The sequence below is a fragment of the Mustelus asterias genome, chromosome 8 (assembly GCF_964213995.1).
Source record: "Mustelus asterias chromosome 8, sMusAst1.hap1.1, whole genome shotgun sequence".
Classification (NCBI taxonomy): Eukaryota; Metazoa; Chordata; class Chondrichthyes; order Carcharhiniformes; family Triakidae; genus Mustelus; species Mustelus asterias.
In genome coordinates, this window is record NC_135808.1 from 87312708 (window position 1) to 87335337 (window position 22630).

A 22630-nucleotide genomic window follows, 5' to 3' on the forward strand; every position below is an offset into this window, starting at 1 on the left:
TGATCAGATGTCACTGCACTATGGCATAAGCTGTGTCTATCTGAGTTATGTTTATACAGACTCACTCAGTAAGCATTCAAATTTCGCAACAACAACTTAAGATTTGGATCGATCTATCAACATGAAGTGCCCCAAGCAGTTTCACAGGAACATAAGGACATATTGGATCAGATGATCCGAAGTCTTGGTCAAAGAGGTTGGCTATAAGGAGAGTCTCCAAGGAGAAAAGTGAAGTGGAAAGGTTAGTTCAGCTATTGTTAGAATATGGTCTCCAGTTTTGGACATCCTACTTTACAAAATATGTTTATGGCTGGGGTGCAGAACAGATTAGTTAAGATACCAGTGGTGAGACACTTCTGATTAGCAAGTAGAAAATGACTTATTTCCACTAACGCACAGCAGTTCCGATGGAAACGTTCAGAAGTATGAAAGCTTCTGATAGATAAATTCTACTAAAATCTATTTTCATGAGTCAGTTACTGGAGGATACAAGGTTAAGATCATTAAAAATAGAATTAGGAATGTTTCTGTTTTTCATTAAAAACCCACAGAACTGTTAACATATACAGTGCACGAGTAGATACTGACAGCTTTTTAAAAGGCAAATGGATAAATATTTGAAAAAGATAAAAGCTTAAAAAGACATGGGGAGCGTGATGAATGGATAGTTCTTTCAGAGAGTTCATGCAAATATAATGAGCCAATCTCTCTCTCTCTGCTGTAAATGTTTACATTAGTGCGCCCTCATTTGTACCTCATAGTGCAGTCTCCTTGCTTTGGACATGGCTGGGAGTGAACATCGTTTTCCGCTTATATTTCGGAAGACCTGGAACACCATGAAACACAAAAAGAAGAAATACAGACAAGCGCAGATACCTGCAACTATGATAAAAGCCATCTAGATGTGCAATTGTCAAGGTAAACACTGATTGGATTTAGTGGTTTAAATTGCTTCTGAAGAGATAGTCTCCCCCAACAGAAAACAACATTGTCCATTAATTCTCCTAAATAGACTGCAAATAAAGGAATATCAGAGCCACATATTGGACATTAGAAAGGGCAGGGCATTAAAAAAAACACCAAAAAGTTTGGTGATTCACGCTGAGAAATAAGGTAGATGAGGGCAGTGCAGTTGATGTTGTCTACATGGACTTTAGCAAGGCCTTTGACAAGGTACCGCATGGTAGGTTGTTGCATAAGGATTCAGGGCGAGGTATCTAAATGGATACAAAATTGGCTTCTTGACAGAAGCCAGAGGGTGGTTGTAGAGGGTTGTTTTTCAAACTGGAGGCCTGTGACCAGCGGTGTCTCAGGGATCAGTGCTGGGCCCACTGTTATTTGTCATTTATATTAATGATTTGGATGATAATATAGGGGGCATGGTTAGTAAGTTTGTAGATGACACTAAGATTGGTGGCATAGTGGACAGTGAAGAACGTTATCTCCAATTGCAACGGGATCTTGATCAATTGGGCCAGTGGGCTGACGAATGGCAGATGGAGTTTAATTTAGACAAATGCGAGGTGATGCATTTTGGTGGATTGAACCAGGGCAGGACTTACTCAGTTAATGGTAGGGCGTTGGGGAGAGTTACAGAACAAAGAGATCTAGGGGTACATGTTCATAGCTCCTTGAAAGTGGAATCACAGGTGGACAGAGTGGTGAAGAAGGCATTCGGCATGCTTGGTTTCATCGGTCAGAACACTGAATACAGGAGTTGGAATGTCTTGTTGAAGTTGTACAAGACATTGGTAAGGCCACACTTGGAATACTGTGTGCAACTCTGGTCACCCTATTATAGAAAGGATATTATTAAACTAAAAAGAGTGCAGAAACGATTTACTAGGATGCTACCAGGACTTGATGGATTGAGTTAGAAGGAGAGGTTGGATAGACTGGGACATTTTTCTCTGGAGTGTATAAGGGTGATCTTATAGAGGTCTATAAAATAATGAGGGGCACAGATCAGCTAGATAGTCAATATATTTTCCCAAAGGTAGGGGAGTCTAAAACTAGAGGGCATAGGTTTAAGGTGAGAGATACAAAAGTGTCCAGAGGGGCAATTTTTTCTACACAAAGGGTGATGAGCGTCTGGAACAAGCTGCCAGAGGTAGTAGTAGAGGCAAGTACAATTTTGTCTTTTAAAAAGCATTGATAGTTACATGGGTACGATGGGTATAGAGGAATATGGGCAATTCGGATTAGTTTAGGGATTTTAAACAAAACAGGGCGGCATGGACAAGTTGGGCCGAAGGGGCCTGTTTCCATGCTGTAAACCTCTATGACTGTTAAACTGGGAATAGAGGGATACAAACGGATGGTCTAGTTAGAAACACATGATCGGTGCAGGCTTGGAGGGCGAAGGGCCTGTTCCTGTGCTGTATTGTTCTTTGACTCTATATAATCTCTAGTACTGGCAGCTCTCCACATGACAGCATCAGCATTGCATACCATCTTCAATCATGCCATCGGGGAATAAAGATTCAAAATGGGAATCATGATGAAGCTTTACCGTGGAATTTAGACTGAGGACATCACCCTAGTCTCACCTCATCCTGCCCTTCCCACTTTACCAGGGATCAGTTAACAGGATTGTTTTCTCTTCGAGTTTGTATGGGTTACAACACAATAGGCAGTGATATAGTAACTTAGCACTTAGTGCCATTATGACAAATGCATATGCAAGAACATTTTACAATATATTTCAGTAAAGTAATTGCCAGTGATTATACAGCATTTATTAGGAATGTATTAATGGATAAGCCAAAACTGGATATCTAAATGTCATAAATACACAGCAACCTCATCAAGAATAAATGGAAGCACACTCATTAGACATTCGGGCAAAGGGCTTGCTTCTTTACACTGAAGTCCACTGCGTTTGTGTTGGATTCAAATTCTAGTGTCAACTATGGTAAGCACCTGCACAATCAAATTCCTTGCTATACTTAATCAGCACATGGCACAGTGACTTATCTTTTTCTTTTGCACACTGACAAACCTGTCACTTGTAGCATTTCTCATTTGTTTGCAAGTTTTTTAAAATATTGTTTATAGAAATCTGCGTGGGTGTGGATGAGGGACAAGTACTTCCTTCCTAGCCTGAGGGTACAGAGGCAAAATGTATCATTCCTAACCTCAAATTCCTAATCTGGTTCAGATTTAGTTATTGAACATGGGCCAGGGACTAACTTCCTGTTCTGCGTGGTCCATTCCAGGCCACATACTGCACTTAACAACCAAGTAATTAAACAGTAAACTACTCGAATAGCAGGATTAGAAAAGAAAATTAAACAAAACCCACTGTGCAGGATGTTGGAAAATTTAGCTCTTCGAAAAGAAAAGCTTTTTATTAAATAAAGTACATAAAGACATTTTCTGCTATTCTTTCTCTTTCGTCAAGAGGCGAGGCATGGTGCCATGGGTGTTGAACACCCCTCTGGCATCTTGCTCAAGTGTTTATCAATCAGAAATAAGCCTAGGCAGCAAATTGCCAATAGATGTTTCAACTGTGACGATCACCACACAAAAAAAAGGCCATGGTCTAATTGTTATCTGATGTCTAGAAAGGCCTATCTTTCAAAATGAGGTTACTGGGTACCAATTAAGAACAGAAATCAGCAGCATTTTCCCATCCCTGGCCCAGGAGCATTGAGTTCGTTTAGCTAGCTTATAAGAACATAAGAAGAACATAAGAAATAGGAGCAGGAGTAGGCCATCTAGCCTGCCCCGCCATTCAATAAGATAATGGCTGATCTGAAGTGGATCAGTTCCACTTACCCGCCTGATCCCTATAACCCCTAATTCCCTTACCGATCAGGAATCCATCTATCCGTATAAGATGATTATGTTTGCAAATTCAGTACAAACAAGCATCAAACCCAGAATCTTCTGATCTACACAGTTCAGCTACAATCTGCTTTGACCAAGTGAAGTATCTGAGAGCTGAAGCCCAGGTATCTATCCACCCACCTTTAGTGCTCTGGAATGTATTTTATTAGATCAGTTCAGTAGACCCTCCATTTGCTTTTGCAACTCTTCTAGTGACAGTTATGTTAACAAGCCCATTGTTTTTGCTCCTACTCTTGTCTGCTGTAAGGGAAGTACGGTCAGACTTGCAAGAGGGACAAGGGGGAATGTATGAAGGCAGCTCCCAGTACTGGCACTTGTCCAAACCAGTAGGCTCTTCACAAAACTAGGAACAACATTCTTCAGAGGTTTACCAAAGGGCGGTGATCTCTGCACTAGAATCAAACAATGAGTGAAATGATGCATGGAGCAGCAAATTTCTTTTAAAAAAAAACAATTTGATATAAAAATAATTTTCTTGTGCACCAGTTACTGCAGATGAATCAACAAGGAAGTGAAGGCACTGGGAGTTTGCACAGGCCAAAGACAAATTACAGTGTAACGCCCAATTGAAATATTTACTCAGCATTTAGAATTAGCAGTCGAGACACCTTTAACCCCATAGGGTGTACTGCTGATTTTTTTCTACTTTAAAACATTGTTAAACATGTTGCAATCTGCCTTGCCCCATCCTCCTAAATGCTTTCCTGCCTTGTGAAGTTGATGGCTGCTGAGGTTTAGCTTCAGAACGAGCGCCTCTAGTACCATCAAGTAACCACTCCTCATGTGAATGTGGGCAAGAAATGTGATTTCTCTGAAATGGAGTGTTACTGTCAAGCCCAGTCCTGTTCTAACTGATGCACACGTCACAACAGGAGTCACAGTTACTGGAATCCATCTGATCTTTCCCATCATAACCTATTTCAGCTAATTTGCCACAAACTCCATTCCCTAGTTACTGACTTCTGCCCTTGCCCTGGGAATTCTCCGAGGAGGAATCAGGCCATTCACAATCTTAGTGTCATGGGATTTTCATAGCAACTTCATTGCAGTGTTAATGTAAGCCTACTTGTGACTAATAAATACATATTTGTCTCCAAGATGAGTTTCCAGCACATAACCAAGCCATCAGTAAAAGATGGCCTATTTACATCTCCATAACATCTTCCAAATTTACCCCTCTTAGATCCATCCACTGTCAAACCCCCCCAAACTTCTATACCTCACTATCTCAATACATTTCTGGCCGGCCTCCAACAACCCACTCTCCATAAACTCAAGGGCTGCAATCCTTTGATCTCGCCCATGGCTGGGATTTTCCGGTACCGCTGCAATGAATAGAGTTTTGGCTGAGCGCCAAATTCTCCATTCTCACATATTGGTTGCAGGGCGAATTTGATCGGAGAATCCCGGCCAAGGTCATTCAAAAATTCTGCTGCCCATGTCCTTATGCCAAGTCCCGTTCTCCCATCACCTCCATGCCCACCGAATTGCATTGGCTTCTATGGTCTAGCAACATCTTATTTTAAAATTCTCCTTTCTATATCCTCCAATTCCTCCCCTCCAGCCCATAACTTGCCCAGATACCTGCAATTCTTGTTCCTTGAGCATCCCCAATTTTAATCACTCTAAAAACAGCTGCTTTAGAACATAAGAACATAACACAAGAAATAGGAGCAGGAGTAGGCCATCTAGCCCCTCAAGCCTGCTCCGCCATTCAATAAGATCATGGCTGATCTTAAACCTGAAACTTCCTCCTATTTCCCCTTTCTTTCCTCCTTTATAATGCTGCCTAACGACTACATTTTCAAAGCTTTTACATCATCTGTCCTCATATCACCTTTTCTGGCTCAATGTGAAATTCTACTTAAAAACATCTCTATGAAGCACCTTGGGATATTTTACATAAAAATGTTGTACAAATACAATTTTCTGTTGTTGAATAATCATTGAACTTCAAAAAATCTAAAATAAATCTATATTCAAAGATCTAACTTGTGAGAAATATAGCTTTCTTTTAAAACCAGTATCTCTATCTCATTAGTGAGGACCAGGCAAATTCTGCTCCTGATCACTATCCTCCAGGAGATTCCTGATGGAAAATGCACTTGCACATTGAGCTGACAGTTCAGTTCCAATACACCCATGAAAGGAGAAAACAAAGACTTGCATTTATATAGTGCCTTTCTGGGCCAGACAACATCCCAAAAGGCTTTACAACCAATTAAGTTTTTTTTTGAAGTGCAGTCACTTAAGGTAGGAAAAGTGGCAACCAATTTGTGCATAGCAAGCTGCCACAATCAGCACTGTGATAATAACCAGATCATGCATTTAATAATATCCACGGAGGGATAAATATTAGACAGGGCAACAGAGTTAACGCCCACATTCTTCTTCAAAACAGTGTCCTGGGATCTTTACACCCACCTGAGGGGCTAAACCAGGCATTTGTTTAACATCTCATTGGACATGGAGACAACATCTCCAACAGCGTAGCACTCCCTGAATACTGTGTGGGAGTTGTCAGCCTTTATTTTTGTGCTCAAGTCCTAGTGTGGGACTTGAACCTTCTGACTCAGGAGGTTGAGAAAGCTACCAATTAAGCCACGGCTGACACTTGGGGTTAAAGTAATGGACAACCGTGGAACCGTAATCCAGTGTTAAAATCAGTTGCTTCTGCAGAGAAGAGAAATCAGAAGGGAAAAAAAGCTCAATTTTCTTCTAACAATGGAGTGCACTGGTGAAAGTGCTTCAGGAAATGAAATATTGCAATTAATTGCTTTGGGACAGAGCTGAAATTGACTCTTCTTTCGAAATCTCCCAGCATGATTCACTGAGAATATTACCTCTGTTCAAAGGAACTGAAATTAATCACAGTAGCTTATCTCTGCTGCACACAAGAGGCAGAAAAAGCATACGCTTTCAAATGTTTTAATAGCAAATGCTTTACATCTCACACTCCAGCTCAGTGGCTTTAGAAGCGAGGAGGTGAGCTCTAATTGTGCAATTAGCTCAGCATTGTGAAATAAACAAGTGCCCCTGCTATTTTCTGAGACTATTTTGAGATCAACCTGAAGTGCTTTTCACTTCATCTCCTGAGCCAGCTGCATCATAAACAATGTCATTGCTGGCAGAGAACCCCATCACCATTACTGGTTTTAGGTTCAATGATCAACTACACTCCACAGGTCAGAAATGCACAAGTTCCATTACTGGCCTATACAAGCCTTCCACATTGATTACAGATCCAATCAACAATGGACAATTTTATCCCTCCTAATTTGCACCAACACGATTATTACCCCATGTGAAATTAACTATTTAGTACTGACAGTGAGGTGAAACCTGGTACCTTTCTGGGCAATGCTCTTTTCTGCTGAGGCAGTAGCGTGGCCCACTCTTTGCTATAATCGCAAATTACTTCAATTTCTTGCCATGCATGGAGGAGATAAATAGTTGAGAGATCCACAATAAAAGGATACAGCCAATTCCGTGCCAACATCGGTGGCCCAAATACTGTAGAACGGGTTGGTCAGTTGCACACCCCTGTAAAAGGATTTTAAATATTCAAGACATGTTTCTAAGGAAAAAAAATAAAGATGGCACTTAAAACATGACATAGTCATTAATTTTTAAAACAAGATAGCACCCTGTTGGCAGCCTTCACAGTATACGGATTTAATATGCAGCTCGGATGGAACATTCTTTCTGATGCCTTTGCTCCATCATTCTCCAATTGGAATCCCAGCCTATTCCGAAGATGCTGTTCAGCAAATCACAGGCATTATTTACACCACAGCAATAACGGTCAGCAGACAACCCACATTCTGGTGGCAAGGTATGAATGTGACTAGGCCAGGTCTCCAATTACATAGCAACACATCTCGGCTGTTGGCTTCCCTGTGCTGCAAGCAATGCACACACGGAATGTTCTCGTCCATCATGCGTTCTGGCTATATTCACACTGTGGGGCTGTACAGACCTTCCCCAAAACTGGGGAAGGGGGATGCGCAGGAAACAATTGTGACCTTTCAAATAAAGTGTTATATGCTGTAACTGGTGTTCTAAATGCACTGGAAGGTGAACAGGTCTCTTGTAATATAGCGTGTGAGAAGAACAAAGTCATTAACAATTGCTTATTTGTTTCCAATTTAGGGAAGTTTGCAGTTTATCATCGAATCCTTACAGTGTAGAAGGAGGCCATTTATGCAGTGATAAACTACACAAGCTATTTCATTCGATTGACTCTGTCCAAACAGTTAGAGAATTGGTGTCAGTGGCTGGATTAACCTGAACTCCTCTGAAATATAGAACATGCATTACCTTTCACAAAGGTCAAAAATGAAGAGGCAAAAGGAGCCAAAACCAATCGGCACAATTTGTTTCAGGTAAACGGACAGTCGATTCCGCTCGTTCTGGTCCTAGAGACAGAAACATGATACAATGATATTATTCAGAAACATGAAATTAATATAAAAGCTTGTGAAAAAGAAAAACCTGAGGTTTTCATTCAATAAGCCAAGACTCAGCCACAGACTAACAGGCCCCAGAGCTAGAATCTTATGCAGCAGTAAGTCAGGCAGATACTCGCCTGACCTGAAATAGCGAAGACATCGGGGGCATGTCTCAACACCATCACGCACTCATGATGTGCAGGAGTCGGAAACTCACCCACCTTCATCAGTCACTAAAAGCAATTTGACAGTCACCACACAGCAGGTGGCCATTTTGTTTTTTTACTTTTCTTATCCAAGGGCGAGATAAAAGGGGAATGGAGAATTGGCAGCAACTGTTCAGGTGAGAGTTTTCTGCTGCTTTATTATTAACAATTCATACCTTTTCTGTGATCTCTGCTGAAATGTTTGCATTGGAACCTGTTTTTTTCCCCCCCCGAGAACTCTCCTGGAGATTTTTGGTGACTGCACCCAGTCACATTTCAAGCCCTTAATTGGCTGGTAAAATTGTTGTGATCGTGGCTGGAAGCGGAATTTGTGGCCACTTATGGCCTGCTAATCACGCATGGACTAATGTACACAAAATTCAGGCCCAGTTTTAATTCCTAATCTGCATGGATTTATCCAAATTCCATTGGGACAAGAACAACTGATGTTTTAATTAATCTTAGGAAGCCTAGAGTTAGAAAAATCTCAAGTCAGAAATTCTGATCACTCCATTCCCAAGATCCTTCTTGCAACATGTCGGCATACACTTCTTCCATTGACAAATAACTTGCTGACATTTACGGTCATGACTTAGACCTGAAAATAACCACTTGGGTGAAATACCAAATGGCTAATGCCTACAGAATGGTTACACAAGTTCTTTAAAAACAAGGGGGAAGTTCACTACTCCTTTGTAGTCAGTCCCCAATCCCACAATACTTCCTTATTGTCATCACATCTGAACTTCTGCTAATACAACATAAATTATTTTGTCTAGTGTCACCCTGGGCCACAACATCTTGAAGAAATCAGAACAGATTAGAATATTCTCAGTTTTGATACAATACAAAACTGCACTGGAACAAATAATCATCCTTTGAAATGCAAGCCCAAACCAATTGACTCTGGCTCGCTATGTCGGCAAAACCCATTATTGAAATAGACAAAAATGTGAATCCTGCAGACACAGTCTGGTACACTATTTATCTGCTTTACTTTGGGTTATTTAAAGTTCTAGATTTTATGCTCAAGGCGAGGGACGTTTGTTAATGCTGGGAATTGAACATTACCACACAGTGCGTGCAATCATTTCAAGATCAGATGTGGCACAGTTAAATGTTCACTCTCTAGCCTAATGATGCACTTCAGTCCCAACCTCAGATTAGTCCCAATTCAAGTATCTGCGCTCTTCAATACAAGTGCCAAATTGAGGACATTTTGTCAGGGTAAAACTGTGAAATATAAATCTAAAGCATCCTCATGCAGCAACATAGCTCTTGTCTTTGAATCCTGTCCAGCAATGACATTCACTTAGCCATTTCCCAGAAAAGGAACACAAAACCAACCAGGACAAAGAAAATGAAGTGGAAAAGGAGGAAGCTCGATTATTGATTAAAGTTCTCATTCTCCTCCTACAATAACAATAGTAAGAATCCATTGAACGGATAGTAAAACAATAGATTAGCAAAATCTACAAACGGTTCCATTCCACCAAATTGTATACCTGCTACCTTCAGAGGTTCCTGTCACTGCTTTTGAGTTAACATTACAAACATCCACTTCACCGAATTCTCAGGAGAGAGGGTAGGGGGAGATTCTGAAAAATACACTTTACAAATCCAGCAGCAAGAGCCAAATCTAAAAATGGAGATGAAAGTAACACACAAGCAATCCTACAGCGACCAATGTAGAGATCTGGAACAAAGCCATGGACTTGTCTACAAATTATGGGCATGACTTAGGTTTACTTGTAGGTTCAGATGTATTGGTCACTCCTGTAAGTGGTCCCTGTGTCTCATTCAAACAAAAACAATTTCATACACATTTCCCCAATCTTTCACTAGGTTGCCAAATGCTTTTAGTGAAATCATTGGCTGCAAGTAAACAAAGCAACAGTTAGAATGCATTAGCTTCACTTCTTCAAACACCCAGTGACCAAGAAAAATAATAAATCATGCCTCCCATTCCGGGTGCATGCATTTGATTATCGTTTGTCTTAGCATTAAAGCATGCCAAGACTTACACAGGCGTGGCTGTCGTTACTTTACAAGAATTTGCCTTTTTCTGCAATTGACTGTCAAATGTGAGTGTGTGTTCTTCTACTTCCCATTGAAGGCTGGGAATTAGCAGCTGATCTCGGATTTTCTTCCTTAGCCAGGGAGTGGTTAGTACAGCCGATTGGAGTGGGAGTTTGCTTTAGGAGTCAGTGAATAGATGACTGATCTTGACATAACATATCCAAGGTGAGTCATTTGTTTCTTACTGTCTCAGTTCAAAGCGTATGTTACGTAACAATATCCCATAAAATTTCTCACCTCCAAATGTCTGAGGGCTTGGCAATTACTTCAACAATGAAATCAAATGTAAAAAGGTGATTAAAAAGAAACAAATAATATGGTCAAAATCTCTAAACAAGACAGACTGTTTTTACTTGAAATAGAGGGTGGGATTTTCCAGCCACGCTCGCCCCAAGACTGGAAAGTCCCACCCAAGGTCAACGACCTTTGCATGGTTCTGTCCCACCCGCTACAATTCCAACTGCGGACGGGACGGGAAAATTCCACCTAAAGAGTTAAAAATAAGCAACTTCTAAAGTGGAGTTAAGTATGCTTCACAGTAAACTAACCATGAGATGCTCCCCGCAGAAGATGATCCAAAATGACAGCAACATGGCATAGAAGATCCCCTGTCGAATGTCTCCAAACAGCAGCATCCACGTCCAGTCAAATCCGATGGAAAACCATTCCACTGGGATATTTATAAAGGTCATTGAGATTCCAAGTGCAAAAATTACTCTGCAAATAAAATATTAACAACTTTTGAAACTCTACAGAGAGCAAAAGCATTTTCTGAAGTTTTTAAGCAAAGCTTACATAGCTAAGCATATAGCCGGAATGAATGCATGCGTAAATTACACAAGAACTGCTTCAATCCCTCTCACTTCCAAATCTACAGAATTTGATTGAAATCTTGATGCTTACAGGATACAACTAGCTTCCAGAAATTTTTCCTTCAACTATTTATCACAACTTTACAGCAAAGAGTAGCTTATCTTCAGATTTAATTCCTGGTTTAAAAAAAAAAAATCCGAAGATGTACGAGTTAGGTTGATTAGCCATGCTAAATTGACCCTTGGTGTCAGGGGGATTAGCAGGGTACTTACATGGAGTTACGGGGATAGGGCCTGGGTAAGATTGTTGTCAGCGCAAGCTCGACAGGCCAAATGGCCTCCTTCTGCACTGTAGGAATTCTATAAGAATCTCTTCCCCATGCCATGTTATGCTGAGATAGTATTCTTATAGGCACCTTACTCAACTGGCTTTTTCATATATTAGCACACTATATGGCTCACATCAGAATTGGATCCTGTTCTCACCGCATTCTCCAAAAGACATACAAACCCGAGTTCCTAGATAAACTATTTTCAAGCATCTTTTAATACTTGTTATTCCCATTTAAGCAAGAACCATTTTCAGTTGTTATGCAAATAACCCCAAATCCAAATATTTAATTGCGAATGAGGCAGCCTGAAGAGATACATATCAGGTCCATTAATAGTCATAGGTGAAGGGGAGGTGAACCACAATGGACAATAACACCTATATATAAATGAGGAGTAAGCATGAATAGCAGAAAAATCAAAGACTTTGGACTTACTTCTCCAAAAGGACAGGGGGTCGTGTCATCATAGTAATTCGCCTCCAATACCAGATCATAATGATAAGAATACTTGGAGTCAGGAAGGTTTTCATCGCAAACCAGACCCTTGTGAATCCCCCGTTCTGGTGGATTGCCTGTGAACAGAATCAAAATAATTACTTATTAGTTTAAATAAACCCTTTAAAGGTTGATAGAATGTGACATTTTAATGAAGCCTTTCAGAACAACAACTTTCCTAGCACTACATGGCTTCGTGTGATACCAATCACTCAGGTCAAAAACATCCTTGTTTTAATAGGTGGGACAATGTTACATTAAATGTACTGCACAGATACAGGTCCTTCAGCCCATCTCTTACATTATGCTCCACACAAACCTCCTCTTAACCATCTTTATTTAACTCCATCAGCAAGCACTTGAAACCCCTTCATCTTGTGTAAATAATTATTGTGAAATTGAGAACATAGATCAGAGAGCTGCAGCAGTCAATCAGGCAATGTTTTCACTGGGGCTCAGGAAGTGTAAACTTAATGAGTGGTATTTTTTTCCCCCTAAAAAAGGATTTTTATCTAAGACATAGAGCACATGATGGGGGGGGGGGGCATGATGGGACATAGGCAGTGGGTGCAGGTGTGTGGGGTGTGAGTGGCAAGGTTTGGAGGGCTTTTTAAAAATATATATATTTTAAAATCGGACAAAGTCTCTCAATACAAATCAGGCTTTTCATCAGCCCATCTTTGCATCTGGTAACCCCAAACTTTTTCCCTCAGCTAACCCAACTGCCACTCGCACTGCTGGGAGTTTTCCAATGTCCTGCTACCCACCTCAATGATGAAAATCCAGCACAAAGGACATTACATTATATTAATGCTTTATAACTCGTTGGTTAGGCCCCATCTGGAGGACTGCATCAAATTTTTAGGCATTACACTTTAGTAAGGATGTCAAGGCCACAGAGGGAGTGTGGATACCAAGGATGAAAACTATTAAGTACAACAGAAACTGGAATTGCTTTCTTTAGAGCAAAGAAAGTTAAGGGGAAATGTTTAGGTGTTAAAAATCATGAAGGGTATACATTAAAGCTTTAATATTAAATCTACTTCTACCACTTTCAGCCAGGTTCATGTGGGTCTCAACATATTGAAAGAGTTCTGAACAGCTGGTGTTCCCACCAGGACTCTCCCTTTGGATTTCCCTCAGTAACTGTACATGTGCAGACATCTGTGGACGACAAGATTATACACAGCTAGAATTCCTCCATGGTCAATAGCATAAGGCAGTTACTCTTCGGTCTGGCAAAGCAATGGAAGATTGCCAGGACCTCTGGAACCTTTCCTCAATAAGTGTCTTCTGCAGTGGATGGAAACACATGAAAAGTAATTTTCCGCTGGGAGCACAAAATGCAATCCATTAATATTTAATCAATGGCTAGTGTGAAAAATCAAACATGACAATTTATCCAAACAGAGCAGCAATTATATCAATGACATTACCACCATCCGGAGATCCTTGAGTTTTCCGATTTCCATGTTAATGTTCTTCTTCTCATTGACATGAAGTCGAATGTTAATTAGGTAATACTTGTGTGCCACACTTCCCAATTCCATGAAGGGAAGCAGATCACAGTCGTACAGTTGACCCTGACTATCATAATGCTGTCCAGGACATGAAATAATATACAAAATTAGAATTAATTATGCACCATGAAAGAACTGGACATTTTATTACAAAGGTTGAATTCTTCCCCTCCTCTCCAAGTTAGCCCATGTAGTGTAATTACATGGGTACTCTATGCATGAACCCCAACCCAACATCAGTCGTCGTTTTCTGAATGCAGAGTATCACAGTCAAGAACAATGCTGACCTAATCCAAATCCACACGAGTACAGCAGTTCAGTAGAAATTAGTCAGGATTCTTGCTCCCAAATATAATGTCACTCTCAGATTTATTCTAAATTGTGACAAGTTAAGAGTTTCATGGACCATACTAAGATGCTCCAAAACTCAGTCACAGGTCTATGTTTAGTTAACTGGTATCACCCAAGATGTCATTCCAGAGCTTGAAGTGGAGGTGGGGAGAGGTTGAGAAGGAGGAAAGGGGCAGGACTTTGAGGGAGGAGGTACTAGCCCGATCTTGTCTGATCTCAGAAGTTAAGCAGACTCAGGCCTGGTTAGTACTTGGATGGGAGACCACCTGGGAATACCAGGTGCCGTAACCTTTGGGGCGGCACGGTGGCACAGTGTTTAGCACTGTTGCCTATTAGCTCCAGGGACCTGGGTTCAATTTCAACCTGGGGTCACCATCTGTGCAGAGTTTGCACGTTCTCTCTGTGCCAGCGTTTGTTTCTTCCAGGTGCTCTGGTTTCCTCCCACAGTCCAGAGATGTGCGGGTTAGGTTGATTAGCCATGATAAATTGACCTTAGTGTCAGCGGATTTGCAGGGTAAATATGTGGTGGTTACAGGAATAGGGCCTGGGTGGGATTGTGGTCGGTGCAGACTCAATGGGCTGAATGGCCTCCTTCTGCACTGTAGAGATTCTATGAGGTTCATAAATACTCCCATTATGTAATCACCCTTTTGTATTAATCTTGGCTGTATTGCCAGCCATGGGAAAAATAGTTATTTGATGAACCACCTTTTAGAATCAAACATGATGAATGGAAACTTGGATAAAGAGAGAGAATAGTATTTATGAAGTTGGACTGAGCAATTCTAAGGATTTAGAAGAAGCATCAGTGGACCGTTTAACCATAGGAGGTATCCCAGTCCTGGCCTCAAGTCAACATCCATGTATGTGCATGGTTGCATGCTGAGTAACTGGATAAGAGCAGGAGTAGTAATTTTGGCTGGTTTTTGCATATATTTAGCTCTGCATTGTGACCAATTGTGCTGGCTGACTGCCATCCTGACCAAGACCAGCTAACTCAGCACAGAGCAGGAAATAAGCCTAATGAACTAAACTAATAAACCCACTAATCTCATGTCTAAAAACGCCAATTGGGCATTTCTGAACTGATTCATCAGTGGAGTCCATGGAATACAATATATACTTGGCTTGTGAGTTTGTTCATTATTTAATCTGCATCATGTTGCTGAAAACTTTAAAACTGGATCTTCTATTCACACTCATAAGGAAAGGTTGTAGAAATAAGCTAGGACATACTTTTGGAGAGGAGAATTTGCAACTTAGCTTCCGACTCTCGATTGAATGGGCCATTTCTGTCCATTCACTAAAGCGGTCATCACGATAACCTAGTGAGACATCCAATGTCACCACAGCTCCCTCACCTGAAAGGGGGGGGGGGGGGGGAAAAGAAATCAAAATTCAATTTTTGGAGACATAATTCTTCTCCAAGTACAATGAGGCAACTCCAACAGATAATGAATCAAGGGAAAATATATTTTGTCCAAGTATTTGCCAATTAAATAGCAGAATGTACAATTCCATCAGAGATTCCTTACACAGAATCTCCAATTAGGTTTTCTTGTCTCAAGGCCACTAGTATTGGTTGAAGGTTGCTTGCTCATCTCCAGAAAGGTCCAAGAGAAGGAAACTATAGTTACGTTCAAGACTTACCAAAGGGAAAGAGGGGAGTAGAGGCATTTTGTGGCATAATCATCTTCCATTTGATGCTACAATTGCTGTACAAACACATACTTGTCAAACAATACTTTGCAATGAACGGCTTAGGATAAAATCTGCCAACAAATGCCTCATTAGAGCACTGTTGTCAACATTGAGTAGAATGGATTCATATTGCATAGAATGTACTCACTTTGTCTGGATTTTAGAATAAAATAATGAGGGGCAACCTCATTAAAAATGCAAGACTCTAGAGAACCAGAGAGGCTGTCTCCCTGGCTGTATAGTCTAGAATGAAGGGTGTTGGTGGTTTGAAATGCAATGAGCAGATATTCCTTCATTCAAGAGCGCTGTGAACTTTTGGATTCTCATCGATCACAATTTGTGACGATTTTCAGGCACATGAATTGAGGTAGATCAGTCAGAATCTTATTGAACATGGAAATGCTGGAATAAGCAACATTACTGACTTGCCTGAAGACTGTGAGGATACTGTTCCTAAATAGCAGAGTTGGTGGCCTGCCCCACCTTTCTGGGCATGTAATTTTTAGGATGAAATAAGTGACAATAAGAGTCACAATATTTCATCCAAAAAATATTTTTTAATTCAAAAATTTGCTGCAAGTCCATAAAAAGCTCAGCATATCCTATTATATTTCAAGCTGCTATTACAATACTCTTGACCCATTAGATAAGTCAAATGCAGTAAAACAGAGAATAAAAGCTGCCTGTGTGGAATTACATTAATAGGTTTGCAGCTATTCTAAATTTTGAGACTAGTTTACTGGTTGGAAAGGAATTCCTAGAGATCTGCTGGGACAGGAGGTAATATTTTTGAGGTGTCACTGATGTGCGAAGGTAAAGCGTTGCAGAATGAATACAGCAAATTAAAAATTGCTGTTCAAATCTTTTTAGACAAAAGATGACCATTCAGCAATAAAATCATACCTTCCATTAAAGAAACTAGAACATGTGCCATTAAATTATACAGTAAATTCACACCATCAATTTGTTGTTTAACACTTCTGAGATGTTTTGGACAGTTTACATTAAAAAGTGCTATACAAGTACAAGTTGTTGTAAGTACTTCTTTACCACTCCTTGCTTGAAGGTGACCTTTATTGAAGCTGTTCCACAATTCTCCAAAGAATGTGATCCTAGACAACAGGAATTGGCGGACCATTGATAGCATTGCTACAATACCTTAGCTGGGTATCACTGCAAACGTCTGATTCTATTCTTCCCCAAATATTCACACATGGGACAGCAATTTCACTGGGTAAATGAGCAGAAAGAATCTGGACTGCTGTTTATCCTCTACTCTACAGTCTAGGAATAGGAAAGCCAATAAAGGTGGCACTGACCCCCTCATCCTAAGGTGGCACTGACCCCCTCATCCTAAGGTGGCACTGACCCCCTCATCCTAAGGTGGCACTGACCCCCTCACCCTAAAGGTGCAACACTGGATTCTATTAAGGACTGAAAATGCTTAAAACCTGGAAATCAAAATGAGGAAGTGGGCAAATGTTTGCTGCAAGTTCAGAAGTGTTGTGGTCTTTGTACTGCTCAGCATACTCTAATATCATATTTCAAGCTGCTTACAATTACAATATTCTTCACCCATTAGATATGACCAAAGCATTGAGTGTTGAGCACAGTAATGAAATAGAGAATAAATGATGTCTGTGAGAATATTTTTATAAAGTTTGCAAAAATCCTAAATATTGAGATTAGATTACTGATTAGCAAGAAATTCCTAGGGATCAACTGTAGGCATTAGAGAAAATGCAGAGCAGGTCAATAGAAATTATGAAGAGATTTGATAAGGCGTTTGATAAAGTCCCTCATGGTAGGTTGGTGAAAAAGGTTGGATCTCATGGGATAAAGGGGGAGGTGGCTAGATGGGTGGAGAACTGGCTTGGTCACAGAAGACAGAGGGTGGTAGTGGAAGGGTCTTTTTCCGGCTGGATGCCTGTGACTAGTGGTGTTCCGCAGGGCTCTGTATTGGGACCTCTGCTGTTTGTGATTTATATAAATGATCTGGAAGAAGGTGTAACTGGGGTGATCAGTAAGTTTGCGGACGACACGAAAATGGCTGGACTTGCAGATAGTGAGGAACATTGTCAGAGGCTACAGAAGGATATAGATAGGCTGGAAATTTGGGCAAAGAAATGGCAGATGGAGTTCAATCCAGATAAATGCGAAGTGATGCATTTTGGTAGAACTAACGTACGGGGGAGCTATACGATAAATGGCAGAACCATAAAGGGTGTAGATACGCAGAGGGACCTGGGTGTGCAAGTCCACAGATCCTTGAAGGTGACGTCACAGGTGGAGAAGGTAGTGAATAAGGCATATGGCATGCTTGCCTTTATAGGACGGGGCATAGAGTATAAAAGTTGGGGTCTGATGTTGCGGTTGTATAGAACGTTGGTTCGCCCGCATTTGGAATACTGCGCCCAGTTCTGGTCGCCACACTACCGGAAGGATGTGGAGGCTTTAAAGAGAGTGCAGAGGAGGTTTACCAGGATGTTGCCTGGTATGGAAGGGCTTAGTTATGAGGAGAGATTGGGTAAACTGGGGTTGTTCTCACTGGAAAGACGGAGGATGAGGGGTGACCTAATAGAGGTGTATAAAATTAAGAAAGGCATAGATAGGGTGAACGCTGGGAAGCTTTTTCCCAGGTCAGTGGTGACGTTCACGAGGGGTCATAGGTTCAATGTGGGGGGGGGGGGGTTTAACACAGATATCAGAAGGACGTATTTTACGCAGAGGGTGGTGGGGGCCTGGAATGCGCTGCCGAGCAAGGTAGTGGAGGCGGACACACTGGGAACGTTTAAGACTTATCTAGATAGCCACATGAACGGAGTGGGAATGGAGGGATACAAAAGAATGGTCTCGTTTGGACCAGGGAGCGGCGCGGGCTTGGAGGGCCGAAGGGCCTGTTCCTGTGCTGTATTGTTCTTTGTATTGATGTTTCAGGTGTGTATATTCTTCAAGTTCAGTTAGATCTCTTTGTGGAGTACAGAGCTTCATCCTACAGAATTGCTTCATACTCTGCCCATTATCCATAACCAAGCTTAACATTTCCATTAACGTTTAATCTGCAAAACATTTTTTGGAACATTTGTGGGTGATTAGTTTGAGGTTATGAGGAAAAGTTTTACTGGACACCCCAAAAAGAGGTGCTGCAACTACAAAGCCAAAATGACAGCCACTGCCAAAAATGTGTCCGCCATCTTTTTGACTATTTGCACACATGACTTCAATTATTATACTTAGACAGAAAGTAATTTTTAAAATATGCCCATTACCAGCTGTATCTAATCAGAGTGGCTCTTCCTCTGATACTGGAGTCCTAAACAAGATATTTTGTAATGTGCACGTACAAACTTGATACATGCTCAAGTCATTCCATTAATCCCAAATCTTCCCAGTCATTTAAACACCACAAATTCAGCAAGGATAGGAATTGCTATCATCATAAATGGTTCCTAATGGAGCATGATGACAGAGCAGCAGAAAAGTGATCAGGCTTGCAGAATTTAATTTCTGGATGAGTAGATGATTTGTAAACCAGGAAAGTGTTATTGGCACAGAAGCAACAGTCATTTCCATTTCAAAGTCTAAACATCAAAGAGTTACAGGTATTACAGGCACCCTCTTTAGTGAATCATGCCCTTTGTGTCCTTCAAAAGGAAAAATGTGTTTTTTTTAAAACAAAGGTCACTTGGAAGGATGCAAATAAATATTGTATTAATTTATTACCGTCACACAACTCTTTCAAAATAAACTAACCAGCTAAAAAGAGGAAATAATATTGTAAAAAGCTGGAACCGAATATATTTATTTCCCATAAAGGCACTGACAACATCCACAGAAGTGTCCTAACTGAAATATTCCATAGACCCAATTAAGGAAAGGAAAATTGTGAAGTGATTTACTTTCTTCAGTTCCAGCTCTCCATTGCCATCAAGCAGCCTTCCTGGATGTTGTGTGAAGACAAGTCATTCAGTCTGCCAACAGAATGTCTAAGTTCACACATTGAAACACCCATCAACTGGAGGATTCCTGGAATGCTGCCACCACCTGCAGAACCATATTAGACTGGCATCATTGGAATTGGATAATCATCCGAAGATAAAAAGAACTACAGAACTATGGGGCAAAAGACAGGTGAGTGTGACTCAAGAGAGCTAGCACAGACACACACAGGACAGAATGGCTTCATACTGTGCTGCAACCATTTTATGATTGTAAAAATCAATGAAATTTACAGCAATGGTAGCCATCCTTTGGCCTAACATGACATATCTGTGCTGGCTCTTTGCAAGCGCAATCCATAACTAATCCCAAAGCCAAAATCATTTGGAAAAAAAAACTTTTTTTTTTGAAAAAAGGTACTCCGGATAGATGGGAAATTAAACTGTTCTGCGCCAGAATAATGGAGGAGAAATACAAGAGGGAAGTCAGTGACACAAGGTCAGTTAATATTGTCCACAAACGACAACAATATGGATCACATTACAGAGATCTACACCAGTCATTGTCCGCTTTTAGACTGTTCAATCTTTGCTATCCATTTATAGGCCTTTATCAGTAGCATAAACTATTTTCAAACAATGCTATTGTATTTTTAAAAACATCTTTCATTCCTATCCTGACATTCTCCGTAACTCTCACATAGCAATTAGAGGGGCCAATGAATTGCAACAGACTGTGAAGAGTTATAACCTGGACCCACTGTCCTGATTTCTGCATTTTCCACACGACGCACACCTACTAATCCCCCAAAAAATGCCTTTTGACATCTAAATTCTTAGAATGCAAAAATATTAGATTGTTTTTAAAAATCTCGGTTTTGATCATTTACAGTTATGTTATAAATGGTTTACATGGCAAAAACAGTGCCTTTTTTTTTACAGCAGCTCACAGACCTGGATCTACTCAGATTTAATTCTGAGCTTGTGCCGATTTAGCCCAAGGTCACGGAAGGGAACAATTAAATGAAAGGAGATTTATGCATAATAAAACACAATCAGGACTTGTACTCTAGATTGCTACGGAGTTATACCCTGTTGAAATGTGCCATCATGGGCAGATCACATTATTTTTCTTGATCCCAGAATATTAAAGACATTTCACTCCCTGCCCACCCCGCTAAATTTGCATTATGTGGATTTTCAGCCCAATGCAGTCTCCTCCTCACTATTTTATAAAAATGAAGCAGCTTAGACTGTCTAATGCACAACAGAAATTCTGTAAAAGTTCAGAAACACTCCAGCTTTAGAAACTTGCAAAGATTTTCTTCATACAAGAAGAGAACAGAAAACTTTTTGTAGTCAAGCGCCAGATTAGTGAGCGTTCTCCTCAAGGCTTGGAGTGCATGCCAATCTAACATTCTGTCACTCCACCATGTCTGTCACCCCTGACGACTAATCCACTTCAACAGCTGTGTTATTGCTGGAGAGCTGCCAAATGTTGTTGAAGTGGAGTATTTATTTCATCCCGATTGTGTGAATAAGCTTCATTTCACCCACAGGGGATATGATTACTATTGGTAGTTTTTACTAACTCTTATCAATTACCTTCCAGCTCAATCAAGACTCACAGACTAGACTCTAGATCCATCTGCCTGCTCCCAAATATTTCACAAAGCCTTTCAGTACAACTTAGTGAAGTACGAGATTTACTCTTCCTCCAATCCTTCTATGTAGCCAATTATGACTCTCCTGCAACTCATTCATCTGACCATTATTTAGGCAGGGCTTTCACAACCGTTGTTGGCTGGCTATTTGACTGTAAAACATGCATAATTTTCTCAGGCCATGTCCAAATACATTGATCACTTTGGGGTTCCACAGAAGAGTGTTCCAGGACCTAATGATGAAGTTTAGAGTCAACACGAAAGGGAAAATATACAAGGGAAAGTAAGGTTAAAACAGCTATGACTTATTGCTCCAATGGGTCAGTGTATAAAAGCATTGGGATTAGGTTTTTAAAAATAACGAAAAGCAAAAAAGATTTTAGATTATTCTGGGTTATGCCTGGTTAGAAGAAAATAATATGCTCAATATACATGATAAATTGGGCCAGAAAAAAGTTTTAAAACTGTCTGCAGGTACAAGGTAGACCGTTTAGGTGAGAGAAGAAATTTCTTCAACCAGAGAGTGGTTGGCCTATGGAATTTGCTACCACAGAAGTAGTTGAGGCTAAAACATTGAATGTTTTCAAGAAGTAGTTAGATATAATACTTGAGGCGAAGGGGACCAAAGGATTTTTTTGGGGGAGGGGGGAGTGAGGTTTAAGGAGGAGAGATCAGGCTATGGAGTTGGATGATCAGCCATGATCATAATCGAAGGGTCGAAGGGCCGAATGGCCGGCTCCTATTTCTATGCTTAGCCTGAGGTCATCCAAAACTCTGCAGCCTGTATTCCAACTTGCACTAAATGCTAAGATAAAAGCAAATTACTGTGGATGCTAGAATCTGAAACTAAAACAGAAAATGCTGGAAAATCTCAGCAGGTCCGATTGCACCCGTGGAGAGAGAATAGAGCCAATGTTTCAAGTCTGGATGGCTCTTCATCAGAGCCCTAAATGCTGCTCATTAAATCACCCCTATGATTTCTGACCTGTACTAACTTCCACTCTTAAACAATGCCTTGGTTTAAAATTCTCATCCTGGAATTCAAGCCCCTCCATGATCTCACCCCTCTGACTATATAAACCAAAGATCTCTGTGCGCCTCTAATTCTGGTCTCTTGATTATCTCCGATTTTAGTCGCTCCACTGTTAGCAGCTATGCTTTCATCTGCCTAGGCCCCAAGCTGTGGAATTTCCCCTTCTGAACCTCGCCACCTTGCATTTCTTGTTTGT

General features: G+C 40.7%; 1 protein-coding gene across 1 annotated transcript in view; it reads right to left on the reverse strand.

The window, feature by feature from the left end:
* The window catches only part of wls (Wnt ligand secretion mediator), a 54221-nt gene that overhangs the window by 19895 nt on the left and 11696 nt on the right, over positions 1-22630 (reverse strand). The window contains exons 3-9 of the mRNA XM_078218446.1: positions 15335-15459; positions 13664-13825; positions 12168-12304; positions 11137-11305; positions 8173-8270; positions 7332-7395; positions 755-898 (exon numbers count right to left, since the gene is read on the reverse strand). Coding sequence (XP_078074572.1) covers positions 755-898; positions 7332-7395; positions 8173-8270; positions 11137-11305; positions 12168-12304; positions 13664-13825; positions 15335-15459 — 899 coding nt within the window. The remainder of the gene's footprint in view (positions 1-754; positions 899-7331; positions 7396-8172; positions 8271-11136; positions 11306-12167; positions 12305-13663; positions 13826-15334; positions 15460-22630) is intronic.